This window comes from Telmatherina bonti (assembly GCF_933228915.1).
Source record: "Telmatherina bonti genome assembly, chromosome: 22".
NCBI lineage: Eukaryota > Metazoa > Chordata > Actinopteri > Atheriniformes > Telmatherinidae > Telmatherina > Telmatherina bonti.
The window spans coordinates 26,809,475-26,830,934 of NC_136631.1; the positions used below are offsets into that span (position 1 = coordinate 26,809,475).

Below are 21,460 nucleotides of genomic sequence, written 5' to 3' on the forward strand. Positions count from 1 at the left end.
AAGTTTACTACTATTGTCATTTTGAGACCCATTTTCAACTAAAATAATAATAATAATAATGCCATAATAAAGCAAGGTAAACCCTTTCAAAGATCAACATACTTTTAGTTTCTACCAGAACATTTATCTGGATGTGCAGACTGGACCCATCCAGTCCCCAGTCGGCTGAAACACATCAGGATCTCCTGGGGTTTTGGCAACGTGGTTATCTGGAACATACAGTCTCTAAACACCAGGTAACACACTTACACAGTAGGTGGTCGTATAAGTCGTAACGGTTTGGACTGGACCACAGGTGGAATGATAAAACTGATCGTCTTTGATCGCCTTCAGTCATTTTTCATGTCGTTGTAAAGTTGTGGAATAGCGTTTGTAACATGAATGTTCATCCAGGCAATTCATACTGGCTGTGAAATGTTCGCAACATTTACCAAAATGTCGCCTTTTTAACAATATTAAAGGACAGCTTTTGCAACCAGAGTGCACACCATGTTGTCCTGTTGGTAGTTAATCTGTTTAACACTTCAGTGACGGTGGACTGTCGGGAAGATGGAGATAGGGCCTGGTTTAAGATCTTTTTTCCTCAATGAAAAAACGAAAGGTGATGGTTGTGTTGAAATGGAAGCTTGTTGTGTTGCTGTGTTTAGTTGATATTGTTTTTTAAAAATAAGCGGGCACTCTCACCCAAAATGAGTGTGAGTGAGAGAGAGAAAGACATGAAAATTACTGCGTTAAGGAAACTTATTGCGCACGTTTTCTTATTGTGCGATTAATAGATTTATTGGAACAGGCCAACCCTAACCCATAGCCAAAACACAACTTGAAGAGTTCAGGTTTACATTTACTGAGGTGTGTCAGGGCTGCTGAAAGCAAGAAAAGTAAAATAAAACTACGCCCTGGACTTACTGCCCGTTTACCCTCTGTAGCTTAGCAACATGAGTGAAGGGGGTTATGGGATAAGGCAGCAGGTCATTAGCGGGCAGAGTGAAGGGGGTTACGGGATAATGCAGCAGGTCATTAGCGGGCAGAGTGAAGGGGGTTACAGGATAAGGGGCAGCAGACCGTCGGCTGGCAGAGTGAAGGAGGTTACGGGATAAGGCAGCAGGCAGTTAGCGGGCAGAGTGAAGGGGGATTATGTGATAAGGCAGCAGGTCGTTTAGCGGGCAGAGTGAAGGGGGTTACGGGATAAGGCAGCAGGCAGTTAGCGGGCAGAGTGAAGGGGATTACGTGATAAGGCAGCAGGTCGTTAGCGGGCAGAGTGAAGGGGGTTACGGGATAAGGCAGCAGGCAGTTAGCGGGCAGAGTGAAGGGGATTACGTGATAAGGCAGCAGGTCGTTAGCGGGCCCAGAGTGAAGGGGGTTACGTGATAAGGCAGCAGGCTGTTAGCGGGCAGAGTGAAGGGGGTTACGTGATAAGGCAGCAGTCGTTAGCTGGCAGAGTGAAGGGGGTTACGGGATAAGGCAGCAGGCCGTTAGCGGGCAGAGTGAAGGGGGTAACGGGATAAGGCAGCAGGCCGTTAGCGGGCAGAGTGAAGGGGGTTACGGGATAAGGCAGCAGGCCGTTAGCGGGCAGAGTGAAGGGGGTTACGGGATAAGGCAGCAGGCCGTTAGCGGGCAGAGTGAAGGGGGTTACGGGATAAGGCAGCAGGCCGTTAGCGGGCAGAGTGAAGGGGGTTACGGGATAAGGCAGCAGGCCGTCGGCTGGCAGAGTGAAGGGGGTTACGTTATAAGGCAGCAGGTCGTTAGCGGGCAGAGTGAAGGAGGTTACGGGATAAGGCAGCAGGCCGTTAGCGGGCAGAGTGAAGCGGGTTAGGGAATAAGGCAGCAGGCCGTTAGCGGGCAGAGTGAAGGAGGTTACGGGGTAAGGCAGCAGGTCATTAGCGGGCAGAATGAGGGGGGTTAGGGAATAAGGCAGCAGGCAGTTAGCGGGCAGAGTGAAGGGGGTTACGGGATAAGGCAGTAGGCCGTCGGCTGGCAGAGTGAAGGGGATTACGTGATAAGGCAGCAGGTCGTTAACGGGCAGAGTGAAGGGGGTTACGGGATAAGGCAGCAGGCAGTTAGCGGGCAGAGTGAAGGGGATTACGTGATAAGGCAGCAGGTCGTTAGCGGGCAGAGTGAAGGGGGTTACGTGATAAGGCAGCAGGCTGTTAGCGGGCAGAGTGAAGGGGGTTACGTGATAAGGCAGTAGGTCGTTAGCGGGCAGAGTGAAGGGGGTTACGGGATAAGGCAGCAGGTCGTTAGCGGGCAGAGTGAAGGGGGTTACAGGATAAGGCAGTAGGCTGTTAGCGGGCAGAGTAAAGGGGCTTACGTGATAAGGCAGCAGGTCGTTAGCTGGCAGAGTGAAGGGGATTACGTGATAAGGCAGCAGGTCGTTGGCGGGCAGAGTGAAGGGGGTTACGTGATAAGGCAGCAGGCTGTTAGCGGGCAGAGTGAAGGGGGTTACGTGATAAGGCAGCAGGTCGTTAGCTGGCAGAGTGAAGGGGGTTACGGGATAAGGCAGCAGGCCGTTAGCGGGCAGAGTGAAGGGGGTAACGGGATAAGGCAGCAGGCCGTTAGCGGGCAGAGTGAAGGGGGTTACGGGATAAGGCAGCAGGCCGTTAGCGGGCAGAGTGAAGGGGGTTACGGGATAAGGCAGCAGGCCGTTAGCGGGCAGAGTGAAGGGGGTTACGGGATAAGGCAGCAGGCCGTTAGCGGGCAGAGTGAAGGGGGTTACGGGATAAGGCAGCAGGCCGTCGGCTGGCAGAGTGAAGGGGGTTACGTTATAAGGCAGCAGGTCGTTAGCGGGCAGAGTGAAGGAGGTTACGGGATAAGGCAGCAGGCCGTTAGCGGGCAGAGTGAAGCGGGTTAGGGAATAAGGCAGCAGGCCGTTAGCGGGCAGAGTGAAGGAGGTTACGGGGTAAGGCAGCAGGTCATTAGCGGGCAGAATGAGGGGGGTTAGGGAATAAGGCAGCAGGCAGTTAGCGGGCAGAGTGAAGGGGGTTACGGGATAAGGCAGTAGGCCGTCGGCTGGCAGAGTGAAGGGGATTACGTGATAAGGCAGCAGGTCGTTAACGGGCAGAGTGAAGGGGGTTACGGGATAAGGCAGCAGGCAGTTAGCGGGCAGAGTGAAGGGGATTACGTGATAAGGCAGCAGGTCGTTAGCGGGCAGAGTGAAGGGGGTTACGTGATAAGGCAGCAGGCTGTTAGCGGGCAGAGTGAAGGGGGTTACGTGATAAGGCAGTAGGTGGTTAGCGGGCAGAGTGAAGGGGGTTACGGGATAAGGCAGCAAGTCGTTAGCGGGCAGAGTGAAGGGGGTTACGGGATAAGGCAGTAGGCTGTTAGCGGGCAGAGTGAAGGGGGTTACGGGATAAGGCAGCAGGTCGTTAGCGGGCAGAGTGAAGGGGGTTACGGGATAAGGCAGTAGGCTGTTAGCGGGCAGAGTAAAGGGGCTTACGTGATAAGGCAGCAGGTCGTTAGCTGGCAGAGTGAAGGGGATTACGTGATAAGGCAGCAGGCTGTTAGCGGGCAGAGTGAAGGGGGTTACGTGATAAGGCAGCAGGCCGTCGGCTGGCAAAGTGAAGGGGGTTACGTTATAAGGCAGCAGGTCGTTAGCGGGCAGAGTGAAGGGGGTTATGGGATAAGGCAGCAGGCCGTTAGCGGGCAGAGTGAAGCGGGTTAGGGAATAAGGCAGCAGGCCGTTAGCGGGCAGAGTGAAGGAGGTTACGGGGTAAGGCAGCAGGTCATTAGCGGGCAGAATGAGGGGGGTTAGGGAATAAGGCAGCAGGCAGTTAGCGGGCAGAGTGAAGGGGGTTACGGGATAAGGCAGTAGGCCGTCGGCTGGCAGAGTGAAGGGGGTTATGGGATAAGGCAGCAGGTCATTAGCGGGCAGAGTGAAGGGGGTTACGGGATAAGGCAGCAGGCCGTTAGCGGGCAGAGTGAAGGGGGTTACGGGATAAGGCAACAGGCCTTTAGCTGGCAGAGTGAAGGGGGTTATGGGATAAGGCAGCAGGTCCTTAGCGGGCAGAGTGAAGGGGGTTACGGGATAATAAACAGCAAATTTGAATAAATCGATTAATCACCCAGCCCTACTAATTTCCAATGTTTTTTTCTTGTTGTAGTGATTGTAACGACGCAGGACAATAATAGTCATTCATTATCCTAACCGCTTATTCTAATGAAGGGTCGTGGGGAAGCTGGAGCACAATGAAAATAAATCGCAGTAAAACTATCAGTGATCCAAAATATGCAGTGGAGTAAAAGTGAAATAGGAGAAAAAAGTAATACTTTAATAAAGTAGAGACGCCACATTTTACTTCTTAAGAATAGGAGCAAAGTAGTTCTACTTTGTTAGAAAAGGGTTCGAATGGATTCAGGAAGAAGATCATTACGGACTGTAAATACACTTTTAAACATGACGTTGAGCTCTGTCCTCTTGTCTGTCCTTGGTCTCCTGTGCCATGTGGAGGACAGCTGCTGCTCTACAGGAAACATTTGACCCTGGTTGTTGTCTCCGCTGTGTAAACACTGAAGTTACTCGTCTGTTCAACTAGCTTTAAGCTGATTAGCTTGGTGTTGTCGGGACTTCTGTGTCGCTGCTTTAAGTCTTTGTCATCACGACAACTGAGTGTTTACCTGCCCGTGCAGACTGATAACGTTCAAGTCGTCTCGAAACGCTGTGAATCTGACTTTCACGTCCAGATAAACCGTCATGGTGACACGTTTGCAGGTTGGAGCAGGAACATGAGGTTTGGAGATAGCCAATGAGTTTCTTTCACATTACTGAGCTGGTTTCCTGCTAACGAAACAACTGGTGACCGGCAGAGAGACAGATTCCGTCTTGGTTGTAAGGATGCTTTATGGCGACGACTCTTGTCCTGTCTGGAAACTTATTTCCATTGTACACATCGTACATGTGTACGATGAAGGGTCTTGTGGGCATTGAGGAAGCAGGCTGGTCTCATGAACACCAGATTCTTTCTGCTCCACGCTGCAGAGCCTTTCGCTCGTCTTCTGCGTCCTGGACATACATAATCCGCTCAGAACGTTTACAGATGAGTACCGGATGATGCAAACAGAGCAGTACCTCCAGAAGCCATGCGAGGGCAGCGTTGAGCAGAGCTGCCGTGCTGCCAGCTAAAGGAACAAAGCCTAGTGAAAGAGTAGGAGAAACCACCAAATAAAAAGCACCTGAAGAAGAAGTGGAGAAGAGCAGGAAACTGAATGGTTTTCTTCTTCTTCTTCTTCTTCTTCTGTTGGTGGACCGCTGTAAACATCTTCATAGTACTGAAGGCTGAACTGGCCTGAACAACCATGGCGATGTGCCAGACGTGTTTACATCCGAAACGGAGCAGAAGTGGAGCTAAACGCTCCTGCTTTAGGTCAGGTCAGAGATGAGGAACCTCCATGATGACTACGCATAGTGGGTTCATCAGAGACCCTCTCCAGAGGATGAACCACGGCTTCTTTCACGTCTTCTCTGTTTGGTACAGAAGTGGTTAAATTATTGCAAACTCCCATCATCCAGTAAGATAAGCCAGCAGGATCAGCTGCTTGCAGTGAAGACATGTTTGCATGAAACAACCCACATCTGCAGCTCGTCCCACACCAGCAGCGTTGCTATGGAAACCAGACACTCCTTCACATGTCGGCGTCGTTATGGACCTGACATCTGCTTCCAGTGAGTTAGCTGCTATCACTTCAGTCCACTGGGCAGACTGGGATCCCTACTGGTCCAGTTCAGCGTCCCTGGGATCCCAACTGGTCCAGTTCAGCGTCCCTGGGACTTAATGGTTTGTACGTACGGTGTGTGTGTTGGACGCGCCGTTGTTCCACCGTCACACAAACGTGTCGCCGGGCTGAAGGCTTACTCTATACGGCGTAAATGTCCAGGCGTCCTCTGGGCTTTTATTCACTCTGGGTGGAGATTTGCTGACTGAGAAAACACACACACACACACATACGCACACGCACGCCCACCCACACACACACATACACAGACACACACACACACACACACACACACACACACACACACACACACACACACACACACACACACACACAAGCTCTGTGTGGGAACTCGTGAAATGTGCATTTCATGAAAATACAAAGAAACTTTTCCAGCTTTCAGTGTAAGACACATCGCCCTGCGGTTTTCAGATTTGCTCACTTTGACGTCTTCATGCTGCTTTAGATCCGTGTGAATCGTCAGTTGGAGCTGCTGTTGAATATCTCTGTTGTTTCCTCTTGCAGGTCTGACAACAGAGGGTCTGTATCGTGTCAGCGGGAACAAGACCGACCAGGACAACATTCAGAAGCAGTTTGATCAAGGTAAAAGCTCACCTGGCAGCACATCAAAGCAGAGCATCATAAAGAGACATTCAGCAACACAGAAACCTGTGGAAAGAGAGTGTTTGGACAGTTTCACTATTTTCACTGAAGGTGATTCTAAATGATGTTCACTTAAACTGAAATCTGGCTGTTTAAGAACTCTGGAGATCTTCTGACAACATGTTCCCAGCTGAGAAGTGTTGGTGTGCAATAGATTCAGCCCTGCAGGACAACTCCAGAAGAATGATTACAGATGTGACCGTGCTGCCGCAGCTGGAAAAGAGAAACATCTGTCCAGCCTGCACACTGGGCTGGACAGCTGCCAGACTGACTGATAAAATAAACACCGTCACCAGCAGTAGAGGGAGGGGTTAGCATGTACACACTCATTCCTTCCTTTCCTTCCAATCTGAGGATTACCGTGAATTCCTAGAAGAAAACTCCCTCCGTTAAAGAGATGTGACCTCATGGCATCATGTTTGACCGCAAGTTTCTGCCGCTTCACGCTTCCCAAGATGGGAAAATCACACAGACCTGAACTCATTTACTCTCAACTCTTCACTCTCCCTTCATATTTACTGAGGTCTAGTCTGGAATGATGAGACTCCTACACTGAACTAAAAATATGTGAAATGTTATTATTTCAAAAACCCATTTGGGTTCGGGGGGGGGCATGCCTCCCAATCACTCCCCTCCAGGTCTCACTGTCATTGCCCACATGAGTATTGAAGTCCCCCAGCAGAACTATGGAGTCCCCAGAAGGAGCACTCTCCAGCACTCCCTCCAAAGACTCCAGAAAGGGTGGGTACTCTGAACTGCTGTTCGGTGCATAAACACAGACAACAGTCAGGACCCGTCCCCCCACCTGAAGGCGGAGGGAAACTACCCTTTCATCCACCGGGGTAAACCCCAACGTGCAGGCACCAAGCTGGGGGCTGATGAGAATGCCCACACCTGCTCGGTGCCTCCCACCATGAGCAACTCCAGAGTGGAAGAAGGTCCAGCCCCTCTCGAGGGTACTGGTTCCAGAGCCCAAGCCATGTGTCGAGGTGAGTCCAACTATATCTAAGCGGAACCGCTCAACCTCGCGCACAAGCTCATGCTCCTTCCCCACCAGAGGGGTGACGTTCCACGTCCCAAGAGCCAGCTTCTGCAGCCAGGGATCGAACTGCCAGGGTCCCCACCTCTTGCTGCTGCCCAGCTCTCTGGGCCGCAGTTCGATGATCGATTTTGTAGTCGTATCGTTGGACCTGCGGCCATACACCTTGGACACTCGGGTGAAGAGGCGGGCGGAGCTTCAACTGATCACCACCTGGTGGTGAATTGGCTCAGATGGTGGGAGAGGAAGCCGGTCAGATCTGGCAGGCCCAAACGTGTTGTGAGGGTCTGGTGGGAACGTCTGGCTGAGTTCCCCGTCAGAGGGAGCTTCAACTCCCACGTTCAGCAGAGCTTCAACCATGTCCCGAGTGAGGCGGGGGACATTGAGTCCAAATGGGCTGTGTTCCATGCCTCTATTGCTGAGGCGGCCAGCCGGAGCTGTGGCTGTAAGGTCGTTGGTGCCTGTCATGGCGGTAATCCCAGGGCTCGTTGGTGGACACCAGCAGTGAGGGATGCCGTCAAGCTGAAGAAGGAGTCCTATCGGGCCTTCTTGGCCTGTGGGACTCTGGAGGCAGCTGATGGGTACCGACATGCGGCTTTGGCTGTCGCCAAAGCAAAAACTCAGGCGTGGGAGGAGTTCGGCGAGGCCATGGAGAAAGACTTCCAGATGGCTTTGAGGCGATTCTGGTCCACCATCCGGCGGCTCAGGAGGGGGAAGCAGTGCTCTGTCAACACTGTGTACAGTGGAGGTGGGGAGCTGCTGACCTCAACTCGGGATGTTGTGGGTCGGTGGAGGGAATACTTCGAAGAACTCCTCAATCCTACCAACACGTCTTCCGATGAGGAAGCAGAGCTGGTGGACTCAGGGGCGGACTCTCCTATCTCTCGGGCTGAAGTCGCTGAGGTGGTTAAAAAGCTCCTTGGTGGCAAGGCCCCGGGGGTGGATGAGATCCGCCCGGAGTTATTAAGGCTCTGGATGCTGTGGGGCTGTCCTGGCTGACACGCCTCTGCAGCATCGCGTGGACATCGGGAACAGTGCTGCTGGACTGGCAAACTGGGGTGGTGGTCCCCCTTTTTAAGAAGGGGGACCGGAGGGTGTGTTCCAATTACAGGGGAATGACACTCCTCAGCCTCCCTGGTAAGGTCTATTCAGGGGTCCTGAATAGACCTTACCAATCCGTCAATCTTAGTCAATCCGAGATTCGACTATCCGCCGGATAGTCGAATCTCGGATTGAGGAGGAGCAGTGTGGTTTTCATCCTAACCGCGGAACAGTGGACCAGCTCTTTACCCTCTTTGGGGTCCTGAAGGGGGCATGGGAGTTTGGTCCGCATTGCCGGTAGTAAGTCGGATTCGTTTCCAGTGAGGGTTGGACTCCACCAAGGCTGCCCTTTATCACTGATTCTGTTCATAACTTATATTGACAGAATTTCTAGGTGCAGCCAAGGTGTTGAGGGGATCCGGCTTGGTGGCCTCAGGATTGGGTCCCTGCTTTTTGCAGATGACGTGGTCCAAATCTGAGACCATGGTCCTCAGCCGGAATAGGGTGGATTGCCCTCTCCGGGTCGGGAGTCAGGTCCTGCCTCAAGTGGAGGAGTTTAAATATCTCGGGGTCTTGTTCACAAGTGAGGGAAGGATGGAGCGTGAGATCGACAGACAGATCGGTGCGGCGTCTGCAGTAATGCGGACTCTGCGCCGGTCTGTCGTGGTGAAGAAGGAGCTGAGCCAGAAGGCGAAGCTCTCGATTTACCAGTCGATCTACGTTCCTACCCTCACCTATTGTCATGAGCTGTGGGTCGTAACCGAAAGAAGGAGATCTGGTATACAGGCGGCTGAAATGAGTTTCCTCCGCAGGGTGGCCGGGCTCTCCCTTAGAGATAGGGTGAGGAGCTCGGTCATCCGGGAGGAGATCAGAGTAGAGCTGCTGCTCCTCCGCATCGAGAGGAACCAGTTGAGGTGGCTCGGGCATCTGGTCAGGATGCCTCCTGGACCTCCCTGGTGAGGTTTTTCCAGGCACGTCCCTCTGGGAGGAGACCCCGGGGAAGACCCAGGACACGCTGGAGGGATTATATCTCTCGGCTGGCCTGGGAACGCCTCGGGATCCCCTCGCAGAGTTGGCAAATGTGGCTGGGGAGAGGGAAGTCTGGGCTTCCCTGCTTAGGCTGCTGCCCCCGCGACCCAACCCCGGATAAGCTGCAGATGATGGATGGGTTTTTTTTTTGTCCATTTTTTTGTGTAAAATCTCAATTGGGATGCTGTGAAAACATAAACAACAGAAAACAACAATTTCCAAACATAACCGTTTTGTCTTCCCAGTAGAGAATTAACATCATGTCACATGATGAAGTCTGATGGAAAATATGAATCTCATGCAGCCACACATAGAAGCTTTTAATGGTTTAACTGGGAACAGGTCAGTAACGGAACTGGGTATAAAAGAGCATTTTAGTCTCTCACATGGAAAGATGGACAGAGCTTCACCAATCTGAGACACAACGGATCTAAGCAATTTGAAGATCCACTGATGTAGAACATCATGGGAAAATCCAAAGAATCACGAGGAATCTCTGTATGCCAGGGCCAGACAAGGTCTTGTGGATTTCACCAATAAGGCCAAACTACATGTTGCATCCATCAAAACAGCATGGCAACACAGGAAAAGTCTGCTGCTGAACTGGATGCTGGATAGGAAATGAGTTTCATAACATTTAAATATCATCTATGTTTTTATTATGAATGTGTGTATTTTTGTGCAGACGTCTCCATGGAAACATCACGTCTCCATGGAAGCGTCACGTCTCCATGGAAACATCACGTCTCCATGGAAACATCACGTCTTAATGGAAACATCACGTCTCTGTGGAAACCTCACGTCTGCGTAGAAACATCACGTCTGTATGGAAACATCACGTCTCCGTAGAAACCTCATGTCTGTATGGAAACCTCACGTCCCCGTGGAAACATCACGTCTCCGTGGAAACATCACGTCTGTATGGAAACCTCGCGTCTGTATGGAAACCTCGCGTCTCCGTGGAAACCTCACGTCTCCGTAGAAACCTCACGTCTCCATGGAAACCTCACGTCTCCGTGGAAACCTCACATCTCCGTGGAAACCTCACGTCTCCGTGGAAACCTCACGTCTGCGTGGAAACATCACGTCTGCGTGGAAACATTACGTCTGCACAGATGTTCCAGCTGTTTTCGGCTGGACTCGGCTTTTTCGTTGTTTCCTCTTCATACATCTTTCTGTGTGTGGAGGCTCATCATTACAGCCAATCAGCTTTTCTGTCAGTAATTCTGCCTCCACATAGGATCTGAATGTTTTCCTGCACATGGTGCAAGAAGTGAGTCAAACTTACAACAGAAGCCTAACAGCCATTCCTCCTGCTTTAGTGTCGGTTTGCTTCCTTATTTCCTTCCTGCCTGTGTGTGCTGAGTTGTGTATTTCCTGTTGTTACTCTTCCAGTACAGCTCAGTGTGTTGGCAGCGTTCAGACTCAGCCTGACAGCTGCCGTCCTGCGCTTCCTGCATCCCTCCGTCCGTTACTGTCAAATAATTAGATTAATCTTCGTTCTGGAACCATGCTCCAGCAAAAAGACACACATTCCAGAAGTAAACAGACATGTAAAATAACACAATCATTCCTAAGTTTCCTCAGGACTGACTGAAAACTCCAGGTTAGATTTGTCATGGACACTCATGTCATTTTTCTGCCTCTTGAGCCTGCACATAAAGTTAGTTACAAGAGTTTGGAGCACAGTCTGTAGCGTGTTCACTCCAGCGTTGGCAACAAAGAGCCCTTGCACACCTCTTTTTATGCTGTAATAGAGTGAAAGAGCCTGTGAACTGCTCTTTTCTTGTGTAAATGGATGAAAATGAGGTGATCCTCGACCCTAACCCTAGCCTCTGCTTTGTTCTCAGCGCTCAGTTTTGGTCTGCCATGTAAGACTTGGAGCAGTTCTGGGTATTTTCAGACCGTGTGAAGGTGAGAGGTTGAGAGAGGGGCAGGATGTGGTGGATGGATGGGTCAGACGGCCAACTGATTCAGCGTGGCAAACACAGGCGTTGGCTATCTGGCCAAGTCTGCTGGGAGGAGCTTGAGAAGGCCTCTTTCACAAATACTTGTTTGTTTGAGTCTTGTTCAGTCTTCTTCTGACTCCAGCAAAGATAGAGGTGGAGAGTCCCACCCTTTTCTTCGTGGAAATAACAGAGAAAGTTTGAAAAGGATGTCAGAGAAAGACTGGGGTCTCCCATCGCAGAGAGGAGCTCTGATGAAGGAGGTCTTCAGCGGTGGTGGACATGTCCTTCCAGAGAGACTGGGACCTCTGGGGAGACGTGTAGGAACATGCAGGTCTAACTGGTGTATCTGACGTAATCAGGGTGCAACCAGCACTCAGGACCAGTTTCCCTTTAATGGCGCTGATGGTTATTTACCTCCTGACGACTTCTGACCCTCACCTCTGTCCAGCTCCCAGCTCTTATTATAGATCATTGTGCATCACTGTTGGATCAATTTCATTTGAGTCATGTGCAGAGAAACATCTAAAACTTGCAGATTCTGCAGGATCTCTGCGAGTATTAAAGCACTTGATGCTTTTCCCTCTGCTGGCTGGGTAACACCTGCTGTCTAAACCTGGATCTGATCACAGCTTTCACACCTGTAAAGGTGCATTTCATCAGCAGGAGGAGGGAGCTGCAGACGATGAAACAGACACTACGACGCCAACGTCAGAAGCAAAGCGACCTTGTGATTCTGCTGCTGAGTCTCTCTCTTTCTCTCCGTAGATCACAGCATTGACTTTGTGGCGATGGATGTAGCTGTGAATGCTGCTGCTGGAGCTCTGAAGGCTTTCTTCGCCGACCTGCCTGACCCGCTGATCCCTTACAGCCTGCACCCGGAGCTCGTTGAGGCTGCAAGTAAGAATACCTCAGCATGGAGGAAGAGATTTACCAAGTTTTCAGATGAATCACAACAACATTCAGTTTAATTAAGCTCCTTTCTAATGTAGGGAAACTAACATCGATCAAGTTGATGAACTTCAAATGACTCAATTTGATTTGAGCTTTATTTATTTTATTAGATTACATTTCACTTCCTCTAGTCAATTTGGAATAAAAAGATTTCAGAGTAATTTAATGTAGGTTAAGTTTATTTAGATTAAATTAAATTGCGATGAAAATTTTTCATTTGAGTTCATTTCATATCTAGTTATGGACATTCAGTAAATTAAAGAATCAACAAAATATTTAACACTCAACTTTCAAATTTCCCTTTTCTGAATTGGTCCCCACCCTGGTCACCACCCTGGTGACCACCCTGGTCCCCTCCCTGGTCAACACCCTGGTCCCCTCCCTGGTCCCCTCCCTGGTCACCACCCTGGTGACCACCCTGGTTCCCTCCCTGGTCCCCACCCTGGTCCCCGTCCTGGTCCCCACCCTGGTCTCCACCCTGGTCCCCGTCCTGATCCCCTCCCTGGTCCCCACCCTGGTGACCTCCCTGGTGACCTCCCTGGTGACCACCCTGGTCCCCACCCTGGTGACCTCCATGGTCCCCACCCTGGTCCCCACCCTGGTGACCACCCTGGTGCCCACCCTGGTCCCCACATTGGCAAAAACTTTAAACGCTACTGCCAGAATGTCACCATGTCCTGTGGTGATGGTTAATTTAGGGGTGCGTCTTCCTCTAAAGGTTTCATTTATGCTCAGACAACCACGGTTTTAAGCTTATACACCTTTCATGCTACTTCACTCATTGAAATATTAAACTCTCCAGCTTCTGGAGATATTTGCTTTGGCACTTTTTATAACTATTATTAGCTTCATCACAGCAGTTTAGTTCAACCTTTCCCTTTTAGCAATCCTGCAGATTACACGCTGATGGAAGGCATTTCTATCATGTCAATAGTTCTCATTGCAAGCAGTTATGGTGGTATAGGGATTACTTGAAAGGGTTATGGCTCAGATGTTCATAGGTTCAATCCCTGATGATGGACCTTGACAAGTCATATCAGACAGTAGTAAATCTTCTCCTAATGGTTACACTTATGCTCAAAGCATGACTTCAAGCTTCTCCATCTTTTAACCATCTTTAGCTCTTCATAGCCTTATAGTCAAACATTTCATATTTTTCTACGATGTCTCCGCTTGCACCAAGAGTTTATCCTCTTTTCGATAGAAGAGCTTTTTCTTTTCCCACACAGGTATGTGTTGTGTGAGGTGGTGGCTTAGTGGTTATGAGAACTTACTTTGTCTCTGGATATCGTGCGTTCAAATCCATCAAGAGACATACTACCTAATATGTCTGCACAATACAACGTACCATCTTCCCCTTCTTTTTAATCTTGAGAAATTACTCCTCTCTCTCTCTGCAGTTTTTGTCACTTATAAACATTTTGATTTTGGATTTCTTTTACACTTCATCAGATTGGAAAGAATGCTGCACATCTGCTAGCTGCTGGAATGTGCTCCCACTAATTTCAGTTCAGCTTTTTTGCATTAAACATCAGTAGTTACACATTATCGCATTCACACTTGCCGTTATGTAATAACAGCAATAGTGTAGTACTTGATAGTGCTTTTATAATGTGTAAAACACTTTGTGTTACATTCTATTGTCAGAAAAGTGCTTTTTAAATAAAGTTAGATGTGATCAAGAGAGGCACTAGTTCATGTTCTGGAAAAGGGAGGATAACTTGTGTAGATCTGAAGCATGACCATGTTTGCTTCAGATCGGGCTTCAGGATGTCCGTGGCACAGTCTGAGGGTCTGCTTCAGCAGCTAGCTGCTAGCTTGAAGGAGCAGAGAAAAAGCTGCCAATGCGCCTGCTCTGATTGGTCCATTATGCATCTGTATGTGAATATTGAGAGAAATTTACCTCAGTTTTAAATCTCTCTGGATTGCTCCACTCATGTGAAAGTTCCCACTGATTCGGCACTGTTCCATCGGCCTGTTTCAGAGAGTTTGTGTTTTGGAAGGCCAGCTGGTCCCGGCAGCGTAAAATCTTCTTTTTCTCTGTGTGTTTGCAGAAATCATGGACTACATCGAGCGTCTTCAGGTGTTGAGAGAGATCGTGAAGAAGTTTCCTTCTGTCAACTACCAGGTCTTCAAATACATTATCACACACCTGAACAGGTAAAGAAATAGGTGAAAATGAAGCAGATACCTCCTGTAAACACACACAGCCGACTCTTATCCTGCGAGGTCGTGTGTTGGAAGTGAAAAAAATGCCAAGATATTTTGTAAACGAATCGAAGTTCAATCTGAGAAAAGAGAGAGAGTGAATAATGGATTTCACTTGCGAACTTGTTGATCTCGTCTTTATCTTCTGACTTATAAGAAGAACCCCCAAACATTCGGAGCATCTCATAACACTGCCGCGGAGCCGTCATCACCAGCGGAAATGAAGAGATCTGGGACTACGCTGGAATCTCTTCATATCAAATCAGATATTTTATTCATCCCCGGGGGATATGAAGCCAAAACAAAAAGTATCTGACAATTGAGATTTAGAAAATATTACCTTTTGCTGGGTGAAGGGAACACTCATGTTTATTGAAGCAGTGATTCCCAAACGTTTACTGCCACTCTTTTATATCAACGAGAATAATATCAAACCCAAGAAAAAAGCTCTTGTTTCCTCCACTTGACAGTTAAACATGGAGACCAAAATATGGCTGTTTTGGGTTTTTATTGTGTCTTATGCAAGTATACTGCAGAAATACACTGCAACAATGGACGCAGTATGAACACCAGACGAGGCAGAGGACCCGACAGGTCCAGAATACCTGCCGACAGGCCCGGAATACCTGCCGACAGGCCCGGAATACCTGCCGACAGGCCCGGAATACCTGCCGACAGGCCCAGAATACCTGCCGACAGGCGAGGAATACCAGCTGACAAGAATTCCTGCCAACAGGTCCGGAATACCTGCCGACAGGTCCGGAATACCTGCCGACAGGTCCGGAATACCTGCCGACAGGAATACCTGCCGACAGGACTACCTGCCGACAGGACTACCTGCCGACAGGTCCGGAATACCTGCCGACAGGAATACCTGCCGACAGGACTACCTGCCGACAGGTCCGGAATACCTGCCGACAGGAATACCTGCCGACAGGTCCGGAATACCTGCCGACAGGAATACCTGCCGACAGGTCCGGAATACCTGCCGACAGGAATACCTGCCGACAGGAATACCTGCCGACAGGTCCGGGATACCTGGTGACAGGACTACCTGCCGACAGGACTACCTGCCGACAGGTCCGGAATACCTGCCGACAGGAATACCTGCCGACATGCCCGGGATACCTGCCGACAGGAATACCTGCCGACAGGTCCGGGATACCTGGCGACAGGACTACCTGCCGACAGGAATACCTGCCGACAGGTTCGGAATACCTCCCGACAGGACTACCTGCCGACAGGAATACCTGCCGACAGGCCCGGAATACCTGCCGACAGGAATACCTGCCGACAGGCCCGGGATACCTGCCAACAGGAATACCTGCCGACAGGTCCGGAATACCTGCCGACAGGACTACCTGCCGACAGGTCCGGAATACCTGCCGACAGGAATACCTGCCGACAGGTCCGGAATACCTCCCGACAGGAATACCTGCCAACAGGAATACCTCCCGACAGGAATACCTCCCGACAGGAATACCTGCCGACAGGTTCGGAATACCTCCCGACAGGACTACCTGCCGACAGGAATACCTGCCGACAGGCCCGGAATACCTGCCGACAGGAATACCTGCCGACAGGCCCGGGATACCTGCCAACAGGAATACCTGCCGACAGGTCCGGAATACCTGCCGACAGGACTACCTGCCGACAGGTCCGGAATACCTGCCGACAGGAATACCTGCCGACAGGTCCGGAATACCTCCCGACAGGAATACCTGCCAACAGGAATACCTCCCGACAGGAATACCTCCCGACAGGAATACCTGCCGACAGGTCCGGAATACCTGCCGACAGGAATACCTGCCGACTGGAATACCTGCCGACTGGAATACCTGCCGACAGGCCCGGAATACAAGAGGCCCTGTGTCATAAGTTTATTACCTGAGGAGGCTGTGTTATTACTGTCGTTTGTCTGTTTATCTGTTTGTTTATTTTTTTATTCTGTTTGTTTATTTATCTATTTTTGTTTGTTTATGTGTGTATTTGTTTGTATTCTGTCCATCTGTTTGCCAGTTTGTTTATCTGTTTGTCTGTTTATCTGTTTGTTTGTCTGTTTTTCATCCATTTTTTTGCCTGTATATCTGTTTGTTTGCCTGTTTGTTTATCTGTTTGTTTGTCTTTTTGTCTGTCTGTTTATTAGTATTCTGTTTAAACATGGTGGAAAGCAACGTTGTAGAACTTTTATTTTCTGGATACTTCAGTCAGATTCAGGTTATTTCTGTTCCCACAGAGAGATTTTGACAGATGGGAACCAACTATTTTGTCCACATCTGCAGTTTGCTGCGCATCTCTTTGTGACCGCCTCAGAGTCTCTTACTATGATGAATCGTTATTGATTGATTGATTATTGATGGATGACGGGCAGATGTAACGTGTGGCTGTTTGCTCGGCAGGGTGAGCCAGCACAGTAAGACCACCCTGATGACGGCCGACAACCTCTCCATCTGCTTCTGGCCCACCCTGATGCGTCCCGACTTCGAGAACAAGGACACCCTGTCCACCACCAAACTGAACCAGGCAGTCATCGAGACCTTCATCCTGCAGAGCGACTACTTCTTCCACGGAGGCGAAGTGGCAGAGAGCTCCAGCAGTGAGGGGACGCCACCGCCGCACTGCCACAACATGGTGGAGGCCCTGCTGCCGCTGCAGCTGCCTCCACCACTGCAGCCCCAGCAGATCCAGCACACCCTGCACTCCGACCCCCTCATATGAAGCCCACTGGGAGCACTGGGAGCTCGTCGTCAGCCATTCGGGCCGATGGCATGACGAACACTTCAACCTGCTGCAGGACTTTGGGAGCTAAATGAGCTCTGACACGTCGGCGGTTTGTTGGATTCGTCCTAATCTGAGATATTTGCTCCTCCTGCAACGGAAATCCTGGATTACAGATTAGTTCCCAGGGTCACAGATTATAATTGGCAGGATTACAGATTATCATTTCCAGGATTACAAATTATAATTGGCAGGATTACAGATTATAATTTCCAGGATTAGAGATTATAATTGGCAGGATCACAGATGATAATTTCCAGGATCACATATGATAATTGGCAGGATTACAGATTATAATTTCCAGGATTAGAGATTATAATTGGCAGGATCACAGATGATAATTTCCAGGATCACATATGATAATTGGCAGGATTACAGATTATAATTGGCAGGATTGCAGATTATAATTTCCAGGATCACAGATTATAATTGGCAAGATTACAGATTATAATTGGCAGGATCACAGATTATAATTGGCAGGATTACAGATTATAATTTCCAGGATTACAGATTATAATTTCCAGGATTACAGATTATAATTGGCAGGATTACAGATTATAATTTCCAGGATCACAGATTATAATTGACAGGATCACAGATTATAATTTCCAGGATCACAGATTATAATTGGCAGGATTACAGATTGCAGTGGCACGTCCCCTTTGGAACCGATGTTTAGGATGTGATTGGCTGTGGGGAGGAGGTGATGAAGTCGGTCCCGCCCCCTCCCTCCTCCTCTTCACTGCAGGAGGAAGACGGTTTCACGGCTCGCATGCACAAATGTCGTTTGTCTTCCGGCACGTTCCTCCTCCTCTTAGTGTGTTGCTCCGAGCAAAGCGGGACACACTAAGAGTCCGGACGGGTTAGTAGCTGTTCCTCCACCACGTGCACGTTCCGTGTCCCAGAACTACATGCTAGTTACACGCTTTGCTTCTTCTAGCTAATTTTTTAACATTTGACTTGTTCGCAGTTTCTGTCCGTTACGTTACGCGCAACGGTGTGTATGATAGTGTGTGTGACAGTGTGTGTGTGACAGGGCGGTCCGCGGCGGGGGAACCGGGCGGTCCGCGGCGGGGGAACCGGGGCGGTCAGCGGCGGGGGAACCGGGCGGTCCGCGGCGGGGAAACGGGGCGGTCCGCGGCGGATAACCGGGAGGCATTCTGCTTCTGGTTCTTGGTTTCGTGGCGATTTGCATGTTTTTGCCGTTTTGTGATGAAGAGGAGAGAAAAAAACCAAACAATGTTTTTTTGGTTTAAGGGAAATTTGTTTTCTTTTCTCGTGAAAGAAAATTGATATCATATTTTTTGCTACATGTTGAATATTTTTCCCTAAATAGAGGTAAGAAGTATATATAAGTACATATATATGATATATAAATGTATCCGCCGCAGCAGCTGGACCCGGTACTGGACTACAGTCTCTGTGGTTCATCTGATTGGCTGTGAATGTTGGACGGTTCAACGTCCAGGTCGGCGTCATCCTTCCCGGTTCTGCAAGCTTCCTTCGTTCAGGTGGTGAGAGGACGTTAAACCCTCCGTGGTTCTGGAAGAATTTCCTTTAACTTGTGGTACTTTAACCTTTCACTACGCCATGTTTAAACAGGAAAACTGACATTTTAACCCAGATCCTTTCATGAAATGTTTGAGAGAACTCCTCTGTTAACTAAGGAAACGGGCTCCTGTGGTTGGACAGAAAAGCGTCCGAGAGGATGAGGATGCTGTGAAGCAACGAGGAGCTGAAACCTCCTCAGCCCAAGAAAACAGAAATAAACCCTTTCAGTCGTTCTGCGCCTCCTCTTTTCTCCTTTCAGGTCATTTTTCTAGCAGTTTTTACTTTTTTTTTTTTGATTTTCTTTAATGGGAAAATTTGCTACAGTTTAGGTCCTTAGAAGACCAAAAAGCCCAAAATCTGCTATAAAACACGACGGAGTGAACAATAAGTTCCTGTTTTTCTGATGAAACATGTAGCAGGAAATATGTATCGGGAGCGTTGGTCTCATTTCTGGGATAAAACCCAAAGGAACTTTTCAGACATTCAAGCCAGGTCATTTGGATCCAGTTAAAACAGTTTATAACAACTGTGGGCATAAAGATTCAAACCCACCGATGGAAAAACATAAATACTTATATTTAGTGATGTTTTGTGGTTTTATTGAACGAGATGGGACGTTTTGCCCTTTAAGGACCCTAAAAGGTCTTTAAAATGATTGTCATTAAAGATCAGATGTTTTTACAGAAAACTTGTTTTATGTATGAATATTTGTCATAAAAGAGCATGTGATCAGTGGGCATTTAGAGGGTTAAAATAATGACAATAATCACATATTTGTTGTTTTTATGATTATTGAGCGATTTGAGAAAGTGGAAAAATGATTCATCTGTTTTTGTGTCTAAATGACCTGAAAGGAAACTGAAGCGAAGTTGGAGGTGAAAGGACGCAACTTGAGAGCGATTCTTTCGCTCGGCTGGTTGGCGGTCCAGCTGATGCTTCCAGACGGGCTGGAAGGTGGTGAAGATGTCTGGAAGCAGGAGAACTGAGGGGATGAAATGTCAACCGGCTCATTTTCTAGAGCTTTTTTATTTCAGCTGTTTCATGATTAACGTCATCATGTGCAAATAACCCTTCTATCCTACCCAGAATGCATTGCTCTGTCTGCGGAGAGCGGAGGTAAACCCGCTTTCAGGGCGTTGTGTTCCAGATCCTCTCTGGTTATTCCGGACCAGGCTTCTTCCTGCAGTTTCTGTCCAGCATCTGTCTGCTCATCCAGTCACACCAGTGGACACACCTCCAACATCCTATGTGTACTATAGTAAATGACGATTTTCAGAAATAAAGAAAAAACTCTAAAAAAAAAAACAAAACTTTTTTTCTTTTTTTTTTTCCCTTTTCAAACTTTTCAAATAAAGTTTGAAAGTATGGGACAACACAGGACGCTGCGGCTCGGCAACGTGACGTCACGATGCTGGCCCCGCAGTGGCTGATGGAAAATGTTGCCAATGTTTGAGGCCACAGAGAAGAATCGCAGTAAATATCGGAAGAACTTGCTGTGTAGTCGCTGCAATGTCCAAGCACACGATCGATCGGGGAAGAAAATAAATTACGCCTTGTCTTTTCACTCGTTTCCTACATGGAAGCAAAATCAAGGGAGTCTTGTATCTGATGTAACCTGGAGGAGACGGATGGATATCTGCTGATAGACTTAAATTAAGGCATTTTTTTTCCCCATCGGTTGCCACAGTAACACGTTTTGTCCTATGAGAAAGATTTGAACGATTTTGGATCCCCCATCTTGTCATGAACCCTCCTGCTGAATCGGGAGCCGATTGCATAAACCCCCTCAGACTATTGTTCTGTTCTAAACTCAAATGGGTTTTCACAAAATGTCCATGGAGCCACTCACTCTCATGGTCATATTCTTGATCTGGTTCTAACATATAGTATTGAGACTGATAAGCTCAAAGTTTTTCCTCAAAACCCTGTCTTTTCTGATCACTTCTTATTAACCTTTGAATTCACTTTATTTGATTACTCACTGACCAAAAATAAATACTATAGTCGATGTTTATCAGACAATATTATTACAAAATGTAAACAATCAATTGAATCAATTTTTTCCCCTCTACCATGTGTTAGCATGACTGAGAGTCCCCCTTTAAGCTTTATTCCTGCTCAGATTGATCAACATGCTGATACTATAACAGCTTCAATGCGTACCTTGGATAATGTTGCTCCCCTAAAGAAGAAGAAATTGGGTAAGATTATGAAGGCTCCCTGGTTTAATTCCCAGCTTCGAGCTCTAAAACAGGCGTCAAGGCGTTTGGAAAACAGATGCCGTTCATCAGGATTAGAGGAGTCTCGCTTAACTTGGAAAGAAAGTTTAATTGTATACAAAAAAGCCTTACGTATGGCAAGAACAGCTTATTATTCATCATTGATAGAGGAAAACAAAAACAACCCTCGGTTTCTTTTCAGCACTGTAGCCAGGCTTACTAGGAGCTGGAGTGCTGTTGAGTCATGTATTCCTTTCTCACTTAGCTGTGATGATTTCATGTAATTTTTCCAGGAATAAAATTGATACTATTAGAGATCAAATCCA

The 21,460-nt window shown here is 48.5% G+C and overlaps 1 protein-coding gene across 1 annotated transcript in view; it reads left to right on the forward strand.

Moving 5' to 3' along the window:
- The window catches only part of arhgap5 (Rho GTPase activating protein 5), a 57,113-nt gene extending 36,909 nt beyond the window's left edge, over positions 1–20,204 (forward strand). The window contains 5 exon segments of the mRNA XM_079262072.1: positions 6,232–6,309; positions 12,193–12,324; positions 14,433–14,538; positions 16,986–17,253; positions 17,255–20,204. Coding sequence (XP_079118198.1) covers positions 6,232–6,309; positions 12,193–12,324; positions 14,433–14,538; positions 16,986–17,253; positions 17,255–17,395 — 725 coding nt within the window. The 3' untranslated portion in view covers positions 17,396–20,204.
- Positions 20,205–21,460: the final 1,256 nt, after the last annotated feature.